Raw genomic sequence first — 26953 nt, forward strand, 5'->3', positions numbered from 1 at the left:
AGTAACAGGCTTCTCGCCTCTAACAAACCTTTTGTTCCTGACTCTTGTGTTTTTCTGTTGCTTTGACAAGCACACCTCAACTGGCTGGCTGTAAGTCATTATGTTCTGTAGCGTGTGATACTTCTTTGTGCTGGCAGTGCATATAGACACACAGCTTTCTGGGATTTGATTATGAACGTATTTTCGATCACACGATATGTTCCAAAGCCACAGACTTCCTGTTTTGTTTTTAGCCTGTATTGGCTCCGGGAGTTATATGTCCCATTCTCGCCCAATTTCTTGTTTTAGATCTTGCTTGACAGCACAGTTGTCTACATGATATATTATCAGTTCTTTAAAATATGCAAATAGCCGATTTTGTCCCCTCCCACAGGCTGAATCTCTCTGACTTGGTATTGACTGGTTGGTGGGTGATTCTGCCTCGAGTGGAGTGCTTGCATTGCAATGAACGAGGGACAGTTTTACATATAAAAGTACATTGAATCATCAAACATTAAATTCTTTGTCTCATAAATGCATTGTGTATGTAAAACGATAATTTTGCTGCTTTTCTTCTCTCTGTGGCAGGCTTTTTACAGACTTAAAAAAATATATTTGTCAGGATTCAAAATACAAGCCAGAACAATTGGCTTTGCCAATGCTTTTATATATAGCAAACTGATTCCATCTTGTCACATCTTGAGACGATCCATGATTATAGTTATTGTAGCAATGTGAATCCCATGCATGCACGGACCTGCCTTTAGGATTATGGGAAATGGAGAAGACCCTTGCATGCTACAATGCCTTACTAGCAGAGGTCCGCTGGCACATAGAGTGCACTTTTAATTCTGAAAGGACTTAAATGGGAGGCTGTCTGCCAGTTGAAGTCTGAACTCTATTAGTAATGAAGCTTAACACTAAACACCATCACTAAATAGCTAGTACATCTGTTCTGAGGATTTATTTTTGTAGTGTTTTTCTCTTGCATACATACAGCTGTAGTTGTCTGTCTGAGATGTCATGTTACCAATAAAATACGGCAGACCTAAGGCATCGGTATACATTAAAAAGAGAATGGGTTTTTGATCAACCACCTCCAACCATTGGCATTTTACATAAGACTTGCCATTGGTTGTTTGGCTATACTTAAAGCCATGGTTATTTCATGGAAGTTTACATTTCTTAATAGAGAGGTCCTTTATGTAGGTTCTTCTGGTAATCCCTCCCTTGCTCCCCAGATCATTCTACTCTTCTTGCTGTCTCTGAGCACACACTCATACTTTTGACTTTGCCAATGTTTGTTTAATTGCTGCTTGTTTAATTGCACCTCTAGCAGTGGCAAAGCCAATTGGATAATTCAGACATAACGAATGGAAAAAACATTCAAGAATGCAGGAGCCTATGCACAGTGGTCATATTGTAATTTTTGTTTATGCTTTGACAATGCATTATTGGATGACTGCCCTGTTTGCACGTGCAAGTTTTTCAGACATTTTGCAATTGTTTTTCATAAAGCATTAAAAAAAAATTACGATTGACCACTGTCCATGCATGCATATGTTCAGCAGCCATCTGGGCGTTTAAAAAAAGAAATAACACCAAAATTGGCTAAGCGAATTGGTTGGTGCCCTGTAACAAAGGTAAGACCTACTGGCTTAGTCTTGGTTTAGTTATGTTGGAACCTGATAGTACACAATTGGCTTAATTACTGGTAAGCAATGTCCAACTATATATGTATTTAGGAATATGTAACAAAGCTATGCTGCCTAAATGTAATGAAAGCTGTGGTTTTTTTTAGAAAATTGGGTCGTTTTTCAAGTATTTTTTTTTATATACAACTTTTTTGTTGTTCATAAAAACAAGCATAATCACAGATTGTCATGATACATAGGAAGCACAATAATAAGATCCATACATGCAATGCAAAGGCACCAGCAGAGAACAGGAAATAAGGCTAATAATCCAATCGGCCGGTAAATCTCACAAGCAAAATCAACCCATGTCTAGTTAGAACCAAAATGTGCCTGCCCGGTTGCCCAAGTCAGCATCTGCTTCTTTTAGCTTTGTAAATTGATTTCTGTAATGCCAAAAATCTAAACATACCTCTCAGACAACCCTACAGGGACGGGCAATCGGAAGATCACTAGTGCTGTGCAGTATCTTGTTGTGCTGGGTGTTATGATCCATTCCACGGCTGACAGAAGAAAACCAGGACCTCGGTGTAGATGAAATAGGCAGTATGTTTATTCCGTAAGCTTCTCAGTGCAGCCAACCCAGGAGGAGGCAGCATTCATCTGCCGCATCCCATTCTATTCATAACAACATCCAACGAATGATATGGTGTCTTTGTGTTTGGGTGTACAACATTCTACGTAATTAATAAGTATTTCATGGCCTCATTCACATCCATTTCATTCAGTATATGTAGGAGAGCCAGGTTTTGTGTAAGGGAGACAAACCGGCCCAATACATTAAGCAATTCTCCCAGAAAACTTGCACAATTAGACAACACTAAGTCTTGTGTAGAAAATCCCTACGGCCAAGTGACATTGAAGACAAGCCGGGGACGATCCTTTCCTCATCTGCCACAGCCTCTTATGGATGCAATACATTCTAAGGAGGTAATTAAACTGGATCACCTTGTAATGAGATGGTACCTTCTCTTGGTAACTTTAATGTGTCTTACCAATATTCATCTGTATAAACCCCTACGTCTGCCTCCTTTGCTGTCCGCAAAGCTCGGAACATGCTGGTGTAATAATATCCAAGGATCTGAGAGGCACATTCAGTGTTAGTTTTGCCTCAAGTAGACCTATGTCTGGGATGGCCTCCCATGTTCTTGGTGAACAAGAGAGTTTGTGTCACAACTGAAGTTTGCTGAAAAATGGGGTTTTATGGAGGCTATGTTCCTGCTGCAGTTCCAAAAAGATTCACATTCAAGTCTAGCGTATGTATCTTTTACCCCTGAGAGTGTTTTTGGTATCTTCAATGTCATTGTTTTGAATATGTTGACCCACATAACCTCCACACATCTATTATTCTCCTTTTGCTCTGCTTGGTATTCCATTTTTCACTCTTGATGGCCTAGTAATGCCACCACTTAACTGGCCAGCCATTTTTGCACTGAATATCACAGTTACACTAGATAACAGGACTGTTTAGTACAAATGGTTTGGGCCATGCAGTATAGGGTTCGATACTTGTTACTGGATTTATTTAGTTAATGGGGGCATCCGTGGCCAAAGTATCAACATTTTATACCGGTTTTTTTTGCTAATGACTCCTCTAATCCAGAAGTTGTATTGAGTTGAAGGGCGTGGTTTGTGCAAGCAAGTTGTGTTATTACCAGTTGACTTAGGTCTTCATGACAAGATGGGATCCGCTTGTTGTGATCAGCTCATTGATAAGCAGAATGTTTTGTTTAGATTGTTTCATATCCACGAGTATGTGAATAAGCTGCTGTACACACCTGTAAAACGTCATATAAACTCAAGTAAAAGGTCACATACATACCAATGTAAAAGGTCCTTGGCACACTATAAGGAGGCCTACACACCTCAATAAAAAATCATACTCGCCTAATAAAATGTACTTGCTCCAATATAAAGACAACACTACTCATTAGAGGCAGCTCAGAAAAATGTATTAAAAAATAATTTAAAAATACACATACGCACACACACTCACTCCAGTAAAAAAAAAAGCTTTGCATGCCAGAAATGAAAGCTGTACATAACTTTCAAAAACGTTTATGCTTATTACAGTAAAGTCATACACCCCTGAGGGAAACCTCCCACTCGCCTCCATCAAAGTCAGACTTACTTTGAAAGCGCCATAAACCACATAAAGTAATCTCTGCATGCCAAGCTATAGTCAATCACACCCCTTTACAGAGCTGCATAAGCATATATTTCCCCGTGAAATGCGCATTTATAATCTGGCTCCATGTCCTTAAATGAACTTGGCAAGGACTAAGCCATACAACTTGCTCGAGACTCCCTTGGTGTATTTTCCATGTCAACTTATCTTTTTTCCTGCAACCTTAGAAGCCCAATCTCACCTGAAGCAACTTCGCTCTGGAATTTTAAAACAAAAGATAGCCATTTCCTTGTGTACATCAAGCTGTTTGCCTTTTACTTTTAAGAATAAAACCACAATGGGTGAGCATTAGAAGCACTTTGGTTTAGTACTTTCTGCCGCTTGTCTAGAACAGCGTGCTTAAAAAAACAAGCATTTGCAATGCAATAGGTCTCGCAATTACGCAAGTTTGAGCTATTGGCACTGTAAATGACAATGCCTCTTATTTATGTTTTTGTTTGTAAAACATAAATAAAACGCATTGTCAATTACAATGCCAATAGCTCAAACTCCCGTAAATGCGAGACCTATTGCATTGTAAATGCTTGTTTTATTTTGATGTTGATTTTTTCCCTCTGGTATCCACCTTATATTTCTTACGTTTGCAGCCCAGATACTGAGGTTTTATACGGGCATACCCTATATGTTTAGATATACCTCTCTCCAAGGCCTGGGACTTTGTAAATTTCTCAGTGTCTATGCCTCTGAAATTCCGGACCAGATAATTCCAGCCCTTGAAACACAAGATCCAAACCACTGAACAGAACTGTGGAGGCTGTGTGTAGGATTTGGGACTGATAATTATTTTGCGAGAAAGAAAATCATGTCGATTTGGACCAGATATTTCCGTATTTCGTACTATTTTTGTTTCCAGGGGAAATAACTTGTAATCCCTGGGTTTAGTTGTAGGGACTCTGCCCAGAAGCAGAGATGCTGCCCTCCGGTATCCGCACACCTAAATGTGTGAAACTCGTACTCAGGACCTAAGTTCGCTCCATGGTGTTATTCTTAATGGTGGATATGTGCGTTATGTAAAATAGAAAAATGCAAAATGTTGCTTGTTTTCCATTTTGACCAATAGATATATTTCTTGAAGTCATTACTGCATACCATTACTTGACAGAGCTGAAAAATGTTGTTGCTTATGTCTCTTTTATCCATAATAAGAAAACAAAATAAATGAGTTGAAACTACCAATATGGGGACACTTCAAAACAACTCTTGATGAAGATTCACTGTTCATGTTTGACACACTATATATAGCTATATGATGTAGGCCAGTTGGAAAAACGCTTTCTGTTTTATGCATTTGAAAGATTTTTTTGAACCAATTTAACGAATGTCATCTTTGGGGGAACCTGTAATCCATAAAAAGGTATTCTACATATAGAAGCCTGTCAGTGTCTTCTCCAAAGATACTAGGAATGGAGCAAAAATAACTACTTAAGGCGACAATAGTATACTTATTAACACCAGCCTAAAAAAGGATGTCATCACACCTCCCATTAGTAGCTTTTTCTATCTCGGGTTTAGCTACAGGTTTAAATGGATGTAGAGCCAACCCTCCCATGGTAGAAAAGATTCCTTTCTTTGCCTCGATATACCAAATATACCATTACTATTTGCTAGCAGTTTTAGAATACATCTTCGTGAACTCCCCAGAAAAATTTGTAAGTAATCCAACGTACTAATAGTGGTAGAAGAACTATTCACCTGACCTTGACATGGAATCTTATGGAGTTTAGTGAGGGAGGTAGCGTTGGAAGCTATCTTTTCCTAAACTAGGTCCTGGGGAAGAGCCCTGTATGTAACCCTAATGCTGTTTCCATCTCAAAGGACTTTGAAGTTTGATTTCCATTGTAAGGGGAAGACTGTTGTCTTTGCCAAGACATTTTCCAATCATGAGGTTTTTCGCTTATATCGTACACTGTGCAGTAGTATGAGCAAAAATTAACGGAGTTCTTGAATTCACTTTACATTTCTCAATACCGTCCTTGAAGTTTCTCTGTCTACTCCTTCAGCAATTGAAGGGCCCATTAGAGAGGTCTGCCATCATAGAAAAGTTGTCTTTGAATAGGACGTCAAGTTCTGGTAGTGCTTTAGGCCAGAACCGTGAATGAACCAGGATTCTGAATTGTCCTCCTAGGAGGAAAATGCTTACAAGCTATTAATGAAGATGCCATTTTGACCCTGTGATAGGCTACATACTCCTGAGGCACCAAGGGCATTGAAAGAAAAATGTAACCTTCTGGAATGTAACCAAAGATTGAGATAGCTCTAGCTAACTTTCAGATGTTATACTTCTCTGTGTTTATAGTAGCACATGTAGATTTTTAAGAAACACACTTGGAAAGAACAGTGTCACATTTCATTGTTCATCTAAAGTCTCTTAAGAGAAAGTGGAACTGAAATCCCTAGTTTTACAAGGTTTATATGTACAACAAGTTGAATTTGAGTTGCTCAAAAGCAGGATCAATCAATTTTTGCACACAAAAGGATTTTTTTGCTAACAGAAGGAAACGCAAGAACAGTGCTAAATGGCCTTTCAATACATAACACAAAACGCCCAATAACCTATAAAAAGTGGGTGTAATGTGGTAGGAACTGCACAAAGAACTCTCACATTCTATAGAAAGATAGACAATACAAAGTCACACACAGCAGCAGAAGATGGCTTTGTGTGGAATACTAGTTCCATGTGAAAAGAGATGTAAAGAATGGGCAAAATGATAATCACATAACTTTTGTGTGTAATATGTGTAATCTTTCCAAAAAAGGGTTATGCAATTGACCCTTGGCCATTCAGGTTTAAAAAATAATCTCACTAAATCGAACATCCCCCAATCCGGTAAGGATGGATTATCCCTTATCTCATGGAATCTTGCTGGAATTGGCAACAAGATCCTATCTCCGGAATGGTGCACATTCATCGACCAATATGACATCATACTTTTCCAGGAATCCTGGTCGACAGAGGCGGTTTTTCGAGGAGGCTACCTTAATTTTTATATCCCTGCTGAAAAAAGCCTAAAAGGACGAACTTCGGGAGGCCTGGTGATCTGGATTCGCCAGACTCTCAGTTGTAAAGCACAGAAGGTTAGAGCCCGGACAAATGACATTTTGGTAGTTAGACTTGAGTGGCCTGACGGCACCAAATTGGACGTTTTTAATGTCTATGCCAGAGGCCAACCAGGAGGGCGTGCCTCAGAGGTGGTTACAGCTCTTGATACTCAATTAGAGGATCTCCCAGTACAGTTTGTCCCGATAGTGGGTGGAGACTTTAACACCACCTATGAACCACTTGGCCAAGAAGATCAGGACATTTCTGCCGAACAGGACAATAGATGGGCGATCCCTAAGATTGATCTCTCGCCCATCAAAAGATGGTCAGCTGCAGCAATTCAGTTAAAATCTATGTGTCTTGAAAGAGGACTTCGAGCAGCTAATGGGAGAACCCCCTCTGACCAACAGGGTGCATGTACCTTCGATAACGGGCGGAATAGTAGTCGGATTGACTACTTACTTGTGGACATTAGATTCTGGCATAGATTTGTTGATATCGTCATTAAACCACGGTTAGAAAGTGACCACAACCCTCTTTGTTCACTTCTTAATGTCCCAATTGGGGATAAAGTAGAGCCCAAAGCTGGGGTTACTACCACTTTGAATAGTATAGCTACTAATAACTTGCGCCACGTTAAATGGGATAAAATAGCAGTGAATCCTGTCGAGATGGCTTCACTTAAGAATGAAGTCATTAAGGCACTAACGAAAATAAATACCCAAACTGATAGACAGGATTTCCCTTGCTTCATGCTAGAGGAACATGAAAATCTTTTTTCTAGTGTGGTAAATATTTCATTACCGGTACTATTTTTTATGCGGTAAAGTCTAGTAAGAATAACTCAGTAAATATAAGAGGCAGAATCGGTGGTATTAGAGGTTCTAAAAGGCTTTATTCCTCTACAAAGGAATTACAATTCGAACTGCAGGCTTCCAATTCCATCACCTTGGGGGTTCAGGAAGGAAGGCGATACATTATTGACAGATAATCTGTTTTATAAGAAATGCATTACAGTGAAACAGATGCAGGAGGCGTAACAGTTGATAAGATAGATAAAATATGCATACGTAACTAAAAAAGGCGGACATATAGGCGTAACTTAGAAAACGTCATTATACATGATGTCACAAGTGGGTGGATCCATAAGAGAATCCTGCAATGTCAGCAGAAATATTTGGCAGAGATGCGCGCGCAGCCGCATGACGTGTGATTGACGTGCAACTAGAGGGTGAAGGGGACTTGACATTTAGCTCTACATGTGGAGACAGAAGTCTGGGGGGTCATGTCAACCTAATCCCAAATCATATCTAATATCTTATGTTTAAAGAACTGTATTATCCAAAAGGAAAGGTCTCTCGGACAGAATCTATTCTATACTGACTGTTAGTGCGTGTACAAGCGTCTAAGTGTCTACATGAGATGCGAGGGGGCAGGAATCTTCCATGGTAACAGGGGCTATGAATTACTTGCACGAGGACAGCGAGGCCTGGCCCTTAGCACGGTAGCTGGAAGAATGTTTACCTAAACTACTAGACAGGAATGCATCGGATGAGGAGCGGAGCAGATAATCTTGAAGGTGAAATACAGTTTTTGGCAGGCAACAGGCTGGATCAGGCACCGTTAGCCGCGCAGGGAGTAGGACAAAGTTCATGGATACAGATGCAGGCTCGGACTGGAGCTTTCAGAGGCAGAAGGCAGGAAAAGGCTTGATGGCAGAATTCAGGGCCTACTCGCCTGAATCTGTAAAATGTGGAAAGTGAACCACATAAAGTCGGTGGCCTTTCATACTTAGGAATGGAATATCTGACCCATTCATGGCGGATCTGAAAGAGGACATGTTGACGGTGGACGCACATGTATTTGCGTCTTCAAAACTGGAACTGGAGGGAACATACATGTACTTATAGCATGCACATGGAGCCGTTGGGGTCTACGATAGGGGACATAACTGATCACAAAATTCATATTTCCTCATTCCCTCCTTGTCCCCTACGGACCCTCAGGAGATATCGATCTTCATCAATCCATCGATCTGTTCATATAGCATCATTTGTTCTTCTTTCTTCTTCCGGGATTTTGAACGAAAACTTGGAGGTGGGATACACGATGTGGCACACAGGCCGCAAATCGCTGGCCCACATTGTAGACATAAGCAGCAACTGAATAGTATGAGGAAGCCAATACCTAGGAAGGATAGGATCCTCCATCCCCAGGCGGACAACACGCCCCAGAACCAACCGGACCAAGTCCAGGTGCCTGGACTCTGGTGTATCTGGCTTATAATCTTATGAAGGCGGGTTATGGCTTTATATACTGACGGCGAATTTTCTGGTATGAAAATGCAGCAACTTGATCCGATGACCCTACAAGCTCCGCCCCTATCGGCCAGGATGACGTCAAGGACAAGACGATTTTGAAGCACAACAATCCGCATAGCAGACTGCTCTTCTGTTAAATTGCCTAAGGCGGAAGTAGTCTCGTTCACTACTGCTTCAAGGGTTCTAGTTAATCTACGTATCAGCTTACTATTAGTGACTGTACCTATATAGGGAAAGAAACCTTTATTGAAATCTGTGTATTGCTCCCATGCCGTTTCAGTGTAATCGACAATCGGGAGATCTCTCTGCTGTCTATTGTGTACTAAATGGGTATTTCTATGATAATCAGGAGGAGCTAGGAAAACAGGTGGCAGAAGGAATGCTATGTAACAGGTACCATCCCAATCTAGAGGTAGACGTATATATGCGGTCTGGCCACATATGAAGTGAGAATGACGGGAAGCTCTGAATGTAGACTTGCCTTGATCACTGAAATTTATTACAGTGGTGCATTTACTATGGCCCATGTGTATGGAACCGTTCTTTTTTACACATAATTCCCCTTTAACTGGGAATACTGACATGGCGGGCAAGATTGGTGTAGCTTCAGATTCAACGTTCAGGATCATGAGGTTAAGTGTAAAATTACCTAATCCATATACTTCATTTTCTAGATCAGTTCCTGTTCTTTTGGGAAGTCCCTCCTTGTTAGGGTAGCAGACTTTAAGCAAAACTAGGTTCAGGTTTCCCCATACCCAGTTGTCTTGATAAACTGCGGAATTTGAATCTAGGGAATTAATCAAACTAAACCATGCTCCACAGGAGCCATTGTGTGTGAACGGATATGGAAAGAGGGGCAAAACTCCCTTATAGTTCTGATAGGGAGGGAGTCGGCCACATATCCAACAATTTGTAGCATTGCTGGTCTGATGGGAATGATGTAACATACTAATGAATGTGTTGTTGCGCAGCACAAATCTATAGGACAACTCATGCGGAGGTAATTCACTAAAAGAATGTTCAGCAGTAACATTGTAAGCACGTTTAGAAATAGGGTAATACATATGCAGCAATATACTAGAAATGATGATCAGAAGACTTAGAAAAAACAAAATTAATAATGTTACTGTGCAGTGACTACGAAGTGATTTACAATACGCATGCTTTTTAGGTTGCATCTGTCGATTTCTTTCTCTATTCCGGTCTAGAGGATACATGTCAGAGACAAATTCAACCGATTCACCTTGGAGAGGACTTAAACAATCAAATTGTCTGACTTGCTAGACCTTAATTTCAGTTTATAAAGTTCGTGTTTTGTTGGTTCAACCAAGGGGAGCTTTGAGTCTGTCTGTGAGGGCATGCAGGGCTGAGTGTTCACACTGGACGGTAGTCCATAAAATTTCTTGATATGACTCGAGTGCAACCACCCTTTACGTCGCTCGATCTTCACGGCTGTCCTTGTTGTTAGTAGAACGAGTTTAGGCGACTTCCACCTAGGCTCCAGTTGGGTCTTCCGGTCGAAATTCCGTACCAGAACCAAGTCACCTGGAACCACGTCATGGGGCTTCACCTCAGTGTTATCGGGAAAAGCTGCAGCTACCTGTGAACGACAAGATTGTAGTGCAGACATCAAGGAAGCCAGGTAATCTGTCAGCATATTACAGTCAACATCAGTGATTTTGCGAGGTATAGGTGTCCCCCACATATTTGGTGGTCTACCGAAGATCACCTCGTACGGGGATAGCCCTGTTCGAGAATGTGCTACCATTCTCATGTAAAAGAGCGCAACTGGTGAGGCTACTATCCAATCGACACCTTTTTCTCTACATATTTTGGACAATCTAATTTTCAGAGTTTGATTATGGCGTTCCACGAGACCTGCTGCCTCGGGATGTCGGACACAGTGGAATTTCCATTGGTAGCCTAACAAAAGGGAAACGTGTTTCATTAGTTCGGATGAGAATGGCTGGCCGTTATCTGAGTAGACAACACGTGGCAAACCATACCGTGGGAAGAATTCTTGAACTAACTGTTTGGCAGTAGTCGGGGCAGTGTAATCTGAAACCGGGTAGGCTTCTGTCCAACGGGAAAGAGCACAAACAACTACGAGAACATATTTGAATCCTCGACATCGTTCCATCTGGATATAATCCATCTGGAGGGCTTCAAAAGCATGGTCGGGAGGTTGAAATCCACCCTGCTCTACGGGGATGCTTTTACCTGGATTAAACTGACAACATATCATACAGGTACGTACTTTCTGTTTGGCTGCTGCTCGCAAGTGTTTGTTGAACCAAATGTGTTGAATACTGTCTAGCATAGCTTTTTCTCCTAGGTGCGCTGGACTATGTATTGTGTTAATGATGACTTGAACCATGGAGTCGGGAAGAAACCATATAGATTTTTCCTTCGTCATCCATCCTTGATCCGTTTGGATCCCTCCTAATTCAGTCCATTTCTTTATTTCTTCTGGTGTAGCATGTGTCTGTATGTCAATTACATCAAGGGCGGGATCCTTAACCATCATGCAATGTGTTGATGTCGGAACTATTGTCTTTGTCGTGTCAGTTGTGTGAGTCTGATTCTGAGCAGTCTGTTTAGCTGTTCTGTCAGCTAAGTCGTTACCCTGAGAAATGATATCGGTAACTTTTGTATGGGCTTTGCATTTCATAATCGATATTGCAGTAGGTAAATGAATCGCGTCTCATAGGGCTTGAATGAGGGGTCCGTGTTGGATGTGGGCACCGTGAGAAGTTAAATAACCTCTCTCTCGCCACAGTACGCCAAAGTCATGGACGACTCCGAATGCATAACGTGAATCTGTGTATATGTTGACTTTCTTATTTTTGGCTTGAATACAAGCTTGTGTCAGAGCGATGAGCTCTGCTGCTTGAGCTGACAAAGTGTTAATACAATTTGTTTCAATGACTTCAGTATCTGTTGTGACTGCGTAAGCGGCCACTAACTCTCCTGTACTTGTTCTCATACATGAACCATCTACATACAATGTCAGGTCTGGATCTGATAAAGGGATGTCTGTCAAGTCTTGTCTGGGTTTCGTCGTGATAGTAATGACTTCAATACAATCATGTGCTAATGGATCTGTTCCATTTACTGGCAAAAGTGTGGCAGGATTTAACGTATTACAACGTCTGATTTCTATGTGTGGCTGAAACAATGTCAATTCGTAACCGGTGAGTCTCGCTATAGTCAAGTGTTGTGTTTGTGTGCGGTTCAAGAGAACCTCTACTGCGTGTGGTACTTGTACTGTCAATTGATGTCCTAACACTATGGCATCGCTTTGTCTGATTGCTAAAGCTGTTGCTGCCACTGATTTCAGGCACGCAGGAAGAGCCTGAGCTACTGGATCTAATGTACTAGAGAAATAAGCACATGGTTTGTGTGATCCTGCTTGTTCCTGAGTGAGTACTGACAAGGCAGTACCATCGCGCTCTGTAACAAAGAGTGTAAACTGTTTACTGTAACATGGTGTTGCTAAAACAGGTGCTTGGCATAAAGCTTTCTTTAAGCTTTCAAAGGCATGTGTATGTTCTTGAGTCCAAGGGAGAACAGTCGATGTGGCTGCCTCCTGTATTGTCAACTGGATGAGTGGTTTTGCTAGAAATGCATATTGAGGGATCCACTGCCTACAGTATGAGGTGAGGCCTATAAAAGCCCGCACCTCCTTTTGTGTCTTGGGTGGTGGCATGTTAGCAATTAACTGGATGCGGTCGGGTGTAAGCTGTCTTCCCTCCTTGGACAGCGAGTGCCCAAGGTAAACAACTCGCTGGACACAGAATTGCAGCTTAGAAGGGGACACCTTGTGCCCCTTGTCGGCCAGAAATTTTAAAACCGTCAGTGACGCTTTTTCACATTCAGGTTCGCTTCGGGCGGTGATCAGCAGATCATCGACATATTGAAGCAAGGCAGTGTTAACTGGCATGTGGATACTGTCAAGTTCTCGTTTCAGTGCTTGGCTATAGATGCTGGGGCTTTCTGTAAATCCTTGAGGTGCGCGTGTGAATTTAAAACTTCGTCCATTTAAACTGAATCCGAACAGATATTGACTTTCCGGATCTATTGGGACGCTAAAGAAAGCATTCTTGAGATCAATTACAGTGAAGAACGTTGCTTCTGAGTCAATAGCTGTTAGTAATGAAGAGATATCTGGGACCACAGGGTATTGTGGTACAATACATTTATTTAATTCGCGCAGGTCAATAACTAATCGATATACTGGTGGTGCTTTTGGATCCGTTCTTTTAAGAATCGGAATTATCGGGGAATTACATACATTGGAGTCGGTTTCGACAACCACTCCTTGTACAATGAGCTCGTCAATGATTTGCAGCAAAGCCACAACAGCATCTGGTGGTAACTTATATTGTCGCATTCGTGGTAGTACTACTCCTGTTTTTAGTGTGACACGATATGGTGTAATGTTCATGCAACCAACATCAGTGGGGCCTTGTGCCCATAAATGTGTAGGTAAACTCTGCAGCCGGTGGTCCATGTCTCTGGACACATAGTGACCTTTAAAGTCACGTAAAAATAGTCGTACTCCTTCCGGAGAACAACATATTATAGCTCCTAGAGCTTTCAATGTTTTTATACCTAACAAGTTTTCCGGACATGATTTAGTAAGCAATAAATCTGTAGTACGTGTCAATGGACCAACCGTGAGTGGAAGAGGTTGTGTTACGTCATTAATTATAGGTTTTCCTGAGAATCCAAGGGAAATATTTTGTGAGCCTGAGAGGGGTGCCCCTGGAACTTCACTGCGTCGTATAGTTGTTCTGCTTGCCCCTGTATCAAGTAAAAACTTTCTGTCTTCCCCTAATAGTTCACTATGTACATAAGGTCCCTCTTGGTCTACAGGAACCTCAATAAGGGGTAAGCCAACTTCCCTCTCTAGGCTATTTCATGTGTATCGCTGATAATCGGGATAATCTGCTTGTGCATACTGATACATCTGTTGTGTTGTTGCTTGTGTGGCAGCAATAGGCTGCACTTGAGGTGGTGCTACGGTCTGTTGTGGAGCTGCCTGTTGCGGAGCTAGTTGTTGCGGAGCTGACCTAGATTGTACATGCTGAGGGATTTGTTGTTGATTCTGATCCTGTCTAGGTGGACGTGGTCTTTCCTGGGTTCTACCTGTAGCAATATTATGTTTCAAGACTGGACAATCGTGTATATAATGACCTTGTTGTTTACAATAGTTGCATGTCCCTTTCGTTGGACCTGCGGAATCACCCTTTTGATGACCATCAGCTGGAACTGACTGAGCAACAAGCATTTTCATTTTTGTATCTTTCATACGTCTTTGTTCATGTTCTTGTTCTTCTCTAATTCTATTGTGGTGATATTGTAACATCTGTAACATCTGTGACGGTGTGTTACCTTGCCAGGTACTCTCAAATTTCAATACTCTATTCTTAACTTGCGGCAGAGAATTTTCAACTAATTTTGTCACAAACAGATGTGGATATGACTCGCTACTTGCTTTTATGCCACTATTTATACCAAAACATTTTTCAAATCGGGAATAGAAATCACTAGTGTCTTCATCTTGCTTTTGTTTACAGGCTGAGATTGCACCCCAGTCCTCCTTTTTCGTAGTTAATAAACGTGGCAGTACCTGCACTAGTAATCCTGGTAGTGCTGTAGTCTTTTCCCCAAGCCCTGATCCTGCAGCTCGGGCCTTTTCTTCGTTCTCTAATGCTGTCCAATCTATCTTTTGGTCTCCCACCTCCCATTCCTTTTCTTTGAGTTTCTCGTAAATACCGGCAGGCATTAACACTTTCAATATTTTCATAATGTCGGGGTAGGTATACTCTCCCATGAGTAACATGTCTTTTATCTCACGGTGGAAACCTGCTGGATCCTTGTCATGGCTGGGTACTACTTTCTTCATTTCTAATAATTCAATTTTAGTTATAGGCGTGTACACAAACACGCGTGTAAAGTTATTACCTTCACCTCTGATTGGGTGTACTTCGCGTAACGGATTCTGTCTATCTATGTGATACATTTTTCTTCCCATAATGGGAACCGGAACGTGTTCTGGGCACACGAAAGCTATATACTGGTTTCGAAATTCTAGAATTTCTTTAATTAAATCAGTACCTGACCCTCTCCATTTATTCGTGAGTAGTTCTGTCAATATGTCAGGTAAGGGTCCAGGATCGGAGTGTTGGCTTTTATATAATATAAGGAGGTGTTGAATCATGTATATACTAGCTAAACGCTGTTCGTCTGGGGCAAGATTCAGAAACGTGTGTGCTAGTGCATCATCACTGTATTTACTGGGACTGTCAGCCCATTGTACTGCTGACCTGGCTAATTCTTGTTCATCCATGGAATCGAGCATATGGCACCCCCTTCGGTCTCGGAGTAATTTATCAGCGGCTTGGAATAGGTGTTCAGGGGATCTTGTATTTAACATAGGGGTTTGAAAATGTCTATTACATTCTGGACGTATCGGACGTATCGGATCATTAAAGCCTCTAGTATTATTATGGGGTCTTCCTCTACCTACATAAGCTATCGTTTCTAATTGTTCTGATTCTTGCTCCTCCTCTTCCTCTGATTCAATTCTGTCTGCTTCTCGTCTTTCTTTATGTATTCGTTCTACTTCCTTGCGGATCTTTCGATACATGGCGATTATACACGCTTGTTTATCATGTTTCTCGTCTGATATGTTCTGACCCCATTTGGCAAGTTTCTGTATGGTATCATGATCTGCCCCAGGCCTGTCTTGGTTCCTAATCACGCAGTTTATGAAAAAACGTAGTAGTTGTCTTTGGACATCCACTTTCTGGTATTCCATAGCTTCGTTAATACTTTCTGGGCCTCGCCCTGTTTGGACGAAGTGATATATATTGTCTAGGTGTTCAACCATTCCTGGTATCGTCATTAAATACAATGTAGCTCGTCGTATACGTAGTGATGATATTAGCAATCTGTCCTGTTTACCTGGCACTGGATCGTATCTACAATCCACAAGATGTTCTTTAAACATGTCGGATGTCGCTAGTTGGGGTGTACGTTGGAGTGCTAAATCTCTAAGGGTCTGTTTATTTCGCGGCGGTGTGGCAAACATGTCTGTCGTACCTCCTGTAGCACCATCTGAGGTGCTGGACAAAAAAGGATTCGTTGGACGTAAGATAGAAATTGTAGATGCGGGAAAAACAGTAGAAACGGACGGACCTGTGGGAATGGGCGTAGGAGTTTGTTGTTGCGGGGATACAGACGGATGATCTTGATGTTGAACACCATCAGCAAGCGGGGTGTGTGGTATGGTATTAGCATACTCGGGAGCTACTTCATCTAAATAGGAGGAAAGGAAAACGTCCTTTGCTGTTTTAGGATGTGTTTTGGGATGTGCTTTTATCGGGAGCAATGGAGGAGTCAAGTCTTTTGGTATTTCCGGGGTAGCCTTAGGTAACCCTTCGGCCAGAAGAGGATACATACCATTCATAAGAGTGTTTCTTTGTCTATCTACTTGTTCTGATTTTACTCGGGTACCTTCCTCAATTAATAGATTTTCTCGGGCTTTATTTGAATTCTCCCTACCTTTCTCTTCCTGTCTGAGCGCTTTTTCTGTACGTCTATATGATTCTTTACGCCATAATTCAATGGCATCTTTCTGTGACTGTCTGGCTTTCTTTTTCCATAATTCTTCTTCTACTCTCATGATGCAATCTGCATCCCAGGTCCCCGCTGCGGGCCATCTCTGATTTTCTGGCAAATCCTTGGTGTAGTCCACCCATAAATCAAGAAATAATACGGCATCTAGGCCATGTTTATGATACATAAAGTATCCTGGGGTATCCCTAGGTGGAATGGGAACAGCTTCTTCGAGAACCCCTTTTCTAGTTTTGATCTGTCTTAATTTCGAAAAGAGCGGCATTTTTAGATCTGGTTACTTAATCTTAAACACACTTAATACAGTAAACACAATAATGAACAGTCATTCACACCACAATGTATAGAACGTATTAAAACATTTAACACTTAACATTTAACGAACGATGATAACTAATAGAAAACTAGTTACTGACATAATACTGACACTAGATAATTCTTATTTATATGCAAGACATACTAGATATACTGCTAAACAGTACAGATACACTGCTGAAACAGTGCAGACCGGATTTGTGTACCCAAACCCGTCTTGACCGGCACAGACTATGTGCACGTTAAATGCCTCCCCGGCAATGGTACTCACCGGGTAGCTCGGAACGGAAGGCCTCGGAACTGAACTGAAATTGGACCGGACTGGACTCGACTCGACTGGACTCGGAACTTCGGAACCTGGTGGGCCTCTGTATACCTCGGATCTTGCTCTCTCAGCTAGGCTCTGGTCGGGATACTTCGCACTTCTCACCGCCTCGTCTGGGTGTTGATCGCAGCCTCAGTCACCCCCGCTTGGCCGGAGGGAGATACAGGAAATCCTGCAGGTACGCGTTTTTGTCCGTTCAGCTGTGGCAGGAGACCGGGCCTGCAACGCACCTCCGGCGCGTGAGATGAGAAAGTGTCCCTGTTCGGGCGCCAATTTATGTGGTAAATATTTCATTACCGGTACTTTTTTTTATGCGGTAAAGTCTAGTAAGAATAACTCAGTAAATATAAGAGGCAGAATCCGTGGTATTAGAGGTTCTAAAAGGCTTTATTCCTCTACAAAGGAATTACAATTCGAACTGCAGGCTTCCAATTCCATCACCTTGGGGGTTCAGGAAGGAAGGCGATACATTATTGACAGATAATCAGTTTTATAAGAAATGCATTACAGTGAAACAGATGCAGGAGGCGTAACAGTTGATAAGATAGATAAAATATGCATACGTAACTAAAAAAGGCGGACATATAGGCGTAACTTAGAAAACGTCATTATACATGATGTCACAAGTGGGTGGATCCATAAGAGAATCCTGCAATGTCAGCAGAAATATTTGGCAGAGATGCGCGCGCAGCCGCATGACGTGTGATTGACGTGCAACTAGAGGGTGAAGGGGACTTGACATTTAGCTCTACATGTGGAGACAGAAGTCTGGGGGGTCATGTCAACCTAATCCCAAATCATATCTAATATCTTATGTTTAAAGAACTGTATTATCCAAAAGGAAAGGTCTCTCGGACAGAATCTATTCTATACTGACTGTTAGTGCGTGTACAAGCGTCTAAGTGTCTACATGAGATGCGAGGGGGCAGGAATCTTCCATGGTAACAGGGGCTATGAATTACTTGCACGAGGACAGCGAGGCCTGGCCCTTAGCACGGTAGCTGGAAGAATGTTTACCTAAACTACTAGACAGGAATGCATCGGATGAGGAGCGGAGCAGATAATCTTGAAGGTGAAATACAGTTTTTGGCAGGCAACAGGCTGGATCAGGCACCGTTAGCCGCGCAGGGAGTAGGACAAAGTTCATGGATACAGATGCAGGCTCGGACTGGAGCTTTCAGAGGCAGAAGGCAGGAAAAGGCTTGATGGCAGAATTCAGGGCCTACTCGCCTGAATCTGTAAAATGTGGAAAGTGAACCACATAAAGTCGGTGGCCTTTCATACTTAGGAATGGAATATCTGACCCATTCATGGCGGATCTGAAAGAGGACATGTTGACGGTGGACGCACATGTATTTGCGTCTTCAAAACTGGAACTGGAGGGAACATACATGTACTTATAGCATGCACATGGAGCCGTTGGGGTCTACGATAGGGGACATAACTGATCACAAAATTCATATTTCCTCACTAGACTAAAAACATTTTTTCAGAAGGCCTATCCCAGGGGAAACAGAAACCTTAAATCGATAACAGCTAAATGGTACAATAAAGCCTGCAAGGATGCAAGGTCAATATTGTGTAAAGAAGTTAAGGCTAAGAACCCCACGAGAGTCCGTGAGGCAAGGGGTTTTTATAGATCAGCCCAAAAGGCGGCAAAAAGGCAGTGGGATGAGGACAGATGGCAGGATCTGAAATCGGCATGTGCTTTTAAGGGCTCCAAACAATTTTGGAACATCATAAAATGGGATAGGGATGGTCAAGGGGACCCCCCACAAAATAATTTCCCCAGCACTCATGGTTGGAATTTTTCAAACCACAGTATGCCCGTAATCAGCTGTTATCAGTCAGTAATCCCCCACCTACCATCTTTTTTCAACATAATTTGTTTACAGCTGACGATGTAGACAGGGCATTAGACTGTGTCACCAGAGGCAGAGCCCCAGGAATGGATGGTATTCCAGCCGACATCTTCCTGAGTGATAGGCCCTCATGGTGCCAGTATTTTGCACTGTTAGCAAATTCAGTGGCTAGGGCAGCCCCCATTCCACCCTCATAGAAGGGAGCCGAGATCATCCCTGTTTTTTAAAAGGGGAACAAATCATTACCAAATAATTATAGGCCTATTAGCCTCATAGATTCAGCCCAAAAACTGGTTGGTCGCCCGATCCAGAATAAAATACAAATGTGGATTGATGATCAAGCTATCTTATCTCCTTTCCAGGCTGGATTTCGCCCATGCACTAGCTCGATCGACCAAGTTTTTTTCTTTATTTTGTTATATTGGAGAAATGGGCTGATTTCTAAGGGGACACTTTACGCAGTGTTTGTAGATTTAAAAACGGCCTTTGATTTAGTCCCACGCTGCAAACTTTGGACTGTCCTTACCAACCAGGGGATGCCGTCTGATTTTCTGACCTTGCTTGTCCGCCTGCATGAGAACAACTACGCGAGAGTCAGATGGGGGCGAGGTCACAGAGCCATTCCCGGTCGAGCGTGGTGTTCGCCAGGGGTGTGTTCTGGCCCCCACCCTGTTTTCCTTATCCATAAATGGAATAGTGGAACATCTTGGTAGCTCCCCCACTGATGCCCCTATATTGGCTGGAGTCCGCGTGCCTGTTCTCATGTTCGCGGACGACACCTTAATTGTTTCACGGACCCCGAGTGGCCTACAGAAGGCCGTTAATGCATTTGGGGAGTTCTGCCACCAGCGTGGTCTCGAGATTAACATCTCAAAGACAAAGTTCATGTCATTGAACCAGGCTAACTCTTTCAAGGGTAAAATCTTGCTCAATGGTATACCTCTTGAGCAGGTTGATTCCTTTGTTTAGCTTGGACTTTTATTACAAACGAATATGGGTTGGAATCGACATTTGGATATGGCCTTATTAAAATTTCATCAACTTGCAGGAGCCTTATCCCTTAAACATAGGTCTTCCTTAACTAGGCCAATCACTCCCGCCCTTGAGGTGTATAATATGAAAGTTGTCAACACAGCTCTCTATGGATCCGAACTTTGGGGTTTTACCAATTTGAACCGTCTGGTAAGAGCAGAGAACTCTTTTCTGCGTAAATTGGTAGGAGTGTCTCAAAGTACTCCAACCGTGCCGCTTTTGTTGGATTTAGGCAGAAAGAACATATCTGACCTGGCCAGACTGCGTCCATTACTGTATTGGAGACGCATTTGGATGACCCCAGAGCTAACACATTATGCTCGGGGTATGAAGGATGTGATTCTGGCCGACCAATTCCACAAAATTCAGTGGTTAAAAGAAATGAGGTCTCTTTTGCTAAAGTTAGACCTGAGTATCCTGTGGGACAAGCCGGACGTATCAAATTTCCCAACACAAAAACACATAAAAGAAAAATATTGGGAAATGGTCCAAATAGAATCTCATAGAATTAATTTCTCATCAAATCTAACTGGTCGTTTTCTGGATCATAAATCACGTCCAAAATGTGAATTATATTGGGACATCACCGAGAGGCCGCTAGATCGGAAGCTATATTTTCAATTTAGAGTTGGCACCCTTTCAGTTAAGGCATTCACAAGTAACTGGACTCTAACTAAAGATGACAGATGCCATAACTGCTTAGATTTGCCTGAATCTGTAGCCAACGTCCTTTTTGTATGCCCTCTCTATGCTGCCCCCCGTCATAGGTGGCTTAGACTCATTTGTCTCAAGCTGGCAACCCGAAATTGTAAAGAGGCATTAAGGATATTGAGCTCTGATTGCTCACCTTATATAGCCGTGGCAGTGGCAAAGTTCCTAAGCTGGTCCTGGATAATACGCACTCGAACGCTCATCCAACCTTCTGTCAACTAGTATCTTTTATGAGATAAGATCCCTTTTTATGCTCAGCGAAATATTAGCTAATTTTATTGTTTTAATCACATCTTCGACAGTAATTAATTGGATTTAATGGATTTCTTAAAGTCTGTAAATAGTTTTATGATATTTATTGTGTTGTATTTTATGTACTAATGTGCTTTTAAGACATACTGTCGAATAAAGCTTTTTGAATTGAATTGATATACAGAGAGAATGATATGCCAGTGTGCTCTTCGAGTAAAAAATGTGCACAAGCCAGTGCTCGAATTCGTGTGCCCTCTAAATACGAATCAACAATATCGATATGACACGATATCGAGGACAGAATATGGAAAATAAAATATCAGCAGGTAAGTAAGTCTAAATTTTCTATACCTAACTCCACATATTTGTACCTTCGGAGTAGATATATCCTCAAGGTCTGTAGATGTGAAGTTAGGAATACTAAATCTATGCTTCTCTCTATGCACTTATTTTGTCGCTCGATATCCTGTCCTTGATATTCGTAGGCAACGATATTATAGGTGTCGATATTCAGTAGCACAATCCTCGCATTTCTTTGCACCACTGAACAATGCTATTTCCTGCTTTGCATCATGAAAGAATACCATTTATAGCACATGCTCGAAAGATGGCATTATTGACAAAATAAATATCATTAAATATGGCTCTGCACTATATTTTTCCCCAGTGGCACAATGTAACAATGCAGATTTTATGAGTTGGGCAGATCTTGGTAAACATAGGCCTCAGACTCTTGTTTTTGCCGTCTAGTTACAGTCTAAAATGATGCCTTTATATAACATTTATTGAGACAGGAATGCAGCCTTTAATCAGAACACAGTTTGTTGAAAGGGTGGGAACTGAATGCCAGTTTTTGCTGTAAGACACACTTCTAAATCGGTCTTACAAATCAGAAAATCAAATCTGGTTGTTGCCTTAAAGGTTATAATCAAGATCTTTGAATTGTGTAGTTCAGGTTTTAGTGTACCCTTTTCAAGATTATAAACACACCCTTCTGTAACTGCATCACTACACGAGTTGCCCTTTCTTTCATCTCTAGGTTGTAATTCTGTGGTGTTTACAAAATAACCTGTGAACCATTAAAGCAACCTTTTTGGGCGTAGAACGCGTTTCTGCACTGGTGATTTTTTTGCTTTTTAATCATTTTTCACATATATGCGAGTCACCGAGAGCGCATAAGCCGCACTCCTCTGCCCCGTCCTTGATCTGAAAAGATTTACGACATTGTCTTTTGTGTTTGAGAATTGCTGGTAGCCATGAGCCCAGGATATGCAACGCAAGGCAGACAAAAAATGTAGCACATAGTGGGATGATTCCCATTCACATCCTATGTGACAGGAGTCACAATCAGGCATGTGTCATATACAAGGAAAGCCTATAAACGTGTAGGTGTTTGCGGACATGCTTCCGCTCTGTTGAATGACGCGTTAAAGTCAAAAGTTACATGGTTTGAAGATTAAAACAGGGAATTCTGTAATAGTGTTCTGAAGGATTCCCTGTTCGCAGCTGAATGAGACAGAGTTTTGAAAGATGGTTAAGATGCATAGAGAGTGACGATGGAGCGTATTCCTCTTCGTTCGTGCAGAGGTCACAGCAGAAAAGAACTAGTGGAATGGAGAAAGACTTCACTGTGCCAGCCTTTAGAACAGCGACACTTAAAACAATGTGACCAATCCCAGATTATAAAAAAACCGCACATGGATTGTCCTTCCCTGAATATCCATACGATTTAAGGGGCCTACGTATCAGCTCCAAGGCGACAGGGCACTCCTTACTTGTGCCTAATTCATACCCTTTGTCCTTGACTAAAGTTATGCGGCAGTGAGGACCAAAGTATGCAGCAGTGCTCACTAAATTATGTGGCAAGAAAAGAAACATTTTGATAGATGACCAGTTAGTCTTTGTGAAAGGACTTCCACTGTATGGCAACTTGTATGACATCATTTTATTAACTTTTCATCCGTTTGCAGTAGAAACATATTTTTTGGGCTAAATTATGTGCATTACCCTGCAGATGATGTATTATGTGACAAGGGGGTCAAATTCATAATCATGGGGAAAATGCAAGGGCGGCAGAATCACATAGTTGCAGAGGCGCTGGGCTCTGCAATCGTCTCATCTCAGCAGCTAGTAATAGAGAGTGCTGCAAACACCGGCCAGCACTGCTGACAAATTGAGAGAAGCAGTTAGAGACCAGTAAGAATCCGTCCCTCTTCTATGTGATTGAATGCTTCATGATGCCGGGACCCACCAAGGCGAATTTAGACCATCCTCAATGATTGCTCAATAATCTAGAATATATTGACTAGCGAGAAGTCTGAAGGAGGTCAATTACTATTTAGGAAAGGACTAAGGGCCAATTTAGATTTCATCACAATGGTGACGGACAGCCCGTCTGCCGGAATATGAATCCCCTAGGATAGGATGTATGTGTCGGCGGACGGGATATCCGTTACACTTGTGACGGAGTAACCCCTCCGCCAAGATCAACTTCCAGAGTACACTCGATCAGAGTGCCAAAATGTCAGATAACCGGAGGCGGGCAGTCGCGAGCGCAGTCAGCGTGCTCTTATCCGTGCTGCACAGGTACTTATGCCATTTATGTAAAGCAAAGAGAGAAACCAAGGAAGATACAATTTCAGAGCATGTGGGAAGTGAAAATGTGTTCACAACTTAAATGCGCAAACATAAAAAGTAGCGTAAAAATCCTACGATGTTGTTTATTTTCCCCAGAATGTTATACGTGATAAAAATAAATAGTTGTCAGCTCTTGCTATTAACGTGTGATTATTGATTTTTTGTGCCTACACATCACAATGAATCTCAATCCGTCGCCTCCTCCTTGCAGGGATTAATATTTAAAGCTGTGCCAGGCTGTATCCGAGCTCAGGCTGATCTATCATCTAAGGACAATAGACTTTCATCTTGGTCTTTGTCAGGCATTGAACGTGTAATACAATGATGTGAGTCGCCTTTAGTCCATGAGGTGAAAACGATGCTGGGTACCAACGCCTAATACTTCCCCCATCAATATCTCGCAGCTTGCACCTAGACTGTATTTGTGTAACTGCTACAGGAGTTGGCAGATGTCTACTTTAAAAAGTACTGTAGGGATACAATTTTCTTTCCATGCTCAGTTTTATGTGCATCAGCACGAAGCAGCCATATGTAACTATACAGAACGTGGCGGATATCGCTTCAGAGCAGAGAACACAGCTCGGCTAGTGGAAATGGACTTTCCTTTGTTGTTCGCACTTTTGCCCATCCTTCCCCCCATAGTTTTTTGGAGAGATAGTTCTTCTTTATAATTTTAGTAACTAGCTAAAGTTTGAAAAGCAATTCTTGTCTACATGTCAGATTTGAGACTGTCGTTGCTTCCTTGTGCCCCCGCACCTCTCCTTGTCTTGCTCGCCTTGTCCCCAATCTCCTCTCCTTGTCATTGCGTGTCTCATACACCCACCCCTTGCTCCTTCCTTCGTTGTTTGCCCTGTTCCTATGTCTCCCTGCACCATTGTTGCTTACCCTGTCCACCGTCCTTCCCATCAGAAGAAAAAATGCTCTATGACGTGGTCAATACTGATCGCACCATAGGGCTTTGTTTTATTTCTTTACTTTCAATGCATCATAGCGTATTGTAGGGTTTGTTTTTTTAATTTCAACTATAGATAAAAAAAGCATTGACAAAGCCAATAGATGTTGTATAGTGAAACCTATTGACTTTGCCAATGCTTGTTGGATTTGTATCTTTCAAAGAGGTTAGTGTTTGGGCGGCATAAACGGCAATCAGAATTGGAAATTGTTAAAGGCATTGTATCGGAGGGCGTTGTGCTGGGTAGGTTCCTGGAAGTGGTTTGTGTCACTTTAATGTTGGTGTTGGTGGTGAAGAAAGTTTCAAGAAAGATGTTGTTTTCCATTCGGGGGCTGTTAAATGGTAAAGTGGACTTTGAGATCAAAAATCTCTGAAGGTAGTGTGAGATCTCAATGAGAATTGTGAGTCTTGAGAAAAACAAAAGGCCCTGAAGTTCGGGTGGGATCAGGGGTAGAAGGATGCGATTTGATGGTAGGTGGACTGGTTGGTTCTTAAGAGGTTGAGGAGCATGCGGTTTAGTTTTAGTTTGTAGGGCAATGTAGTTGCGGATGGGTAAAATGTTAGCTTTCTCTTTGCTGTTTTAAAAGCTCTCCTTAAAACAACAGCAAGTCTGTTGCTGAGTTTGTCCAACCATTCAGAGCCATGGGAGCTGCTTGGCCATTTGTATTTTTGCTACTGAAGAATTTGACAGAAACTGGACTAGTTCACAAGGCATGGAAATGTAGGCAAAAGAGTACTCCCATAGTACTATTTAACCTACACTTCAATGCCTTGTGAATCTGATCCAAACATCTAAAATGGGAGTATTTGGGTGATATTCATATACAGCTAGTACAAATAGAAAGGACTGTGCCCTGTTTGCACTTTTACTAACAGGGAGTTGGATGTTTTCAGGAACAGCACACAAAGCACTGTAATGGTACGTAACAGGATACTTCTGTAGTACCACATCACATACTCATAAATACTTTTGTGAACCAGTCCCAACTTTCTTGGCTGTTGCTCACTTTTTAAGTGGAGTGGTCCAATACCTTTTCACCAGTCCATTCCGCACACTGTCCTTTCTAGGAGACCTCTCTGGCAGTCGCAGTCGAGTACCGCACTGTGCGCACACCAGAAAAGAGGGGTATCTATGGATGCTGAGTCATGGTGTTGCCGATGGGACTCAAGGCTTCGTCTTAGACTAACTTTCTCTCTTTTATCCTCTCCCTCGTCGCTTGCTTCATTGTTTTACACTCTCTCTCCTTTTCTCTCTTCCTTTCTGGACTGCTGCTGAACAGCCACAGGGATCTAAAACCAGAAAACCTTTTGCTGGACGAGAAGAACAATATCCGAATAGCTGATTTTGGAATGGCGTCCTTGCAGGTGGGGGACAGCTTACTAGAAACAAGCTGTGGGTGAGTATTGCACTGTTTACCGCGAGAGGTTTGCAAGCACTTTTAAACGGTTTTAATGATTTTATGGTTTCTTTAGATTTATTAATAAATTTTAAAAAATCACATTCCATGTCAATAGGGGCGGGGAGAGCGAAACGGGTTAAATTCTACTGTAATGAACAGGAACTTACAAAAGTGCAGTCCTTCCCATATTTGGGGATTTTATTTGATGACAGACGTTCTTGGGTCATGCAACGAGCCCAGAAAATGAATATCCTTGCTAGAGCTACAGGAGCGTTATTGGGCTTTGCAAAACGTCTGGGGAGTAAACCTCTACCTGCGCTTATGAAAATTTATAGAGCTAAGTGTATACCTATGGCTCTTTATGGTAGTGAGGTATGGGGTTACAAGGACTCGCTAGAAATTCAAACGGTGGAAAATTCCTTTTTTCGCAAACTGTTGTCCCTTCCTCCCTCTGCTCCAATTTTTAATATGCATGAAGACCTGGGGGCAGGTTATCTTACTGATGAAATCTCTGTGGCGCCTCTACTGGGCTGGCTTAGATTGTGGGCCCAGCAACCCCCGAATCTGAGCCAGTTTATTGTTCAGGATTGTTTGTCCCTTG

General features: G+C 42.0%; 1 protein-coding gene across 7 annotated transcripts in view; it reads left to right on the forward strand.

Moving 5' to 3' along the window:
- BRSK2 (BR serine/threonine kinase 2) overlaps nucleotides 1-26953 on the forward strand; it is a 672447-nt gene that overhangs the window by 466370 nt on the left and 179124 nt on the right. For all 7 annotated transcript variants that reach the window (XM_085644912.1, XM_085644916.1, XM_085644913.1 and 4 more), the window contains exon 5: nucleotides 26233-26349. In XM_085644912.1, the coding sequence (XP_085501038.1) occupies nucleotides 26233-26349 (117 nt within the window). The remainder of the gene's footprint in view (nucleotides 1-26232; nucleotides 26350-26953) is intronic.

Source organism: Triturus cristatus, chromosome 3_1, assembly GCF_964204655.1.
Source record: "Triturus cristatus chromosome 3_1, aTriCri1.1, whole genome shotgun sequence".
Lineage (NCBI taxonomy): Eukaryota > Metazoa > Chordata > Amphibia > Caudata > Salamandridae > Triturus > Triturus cristatus.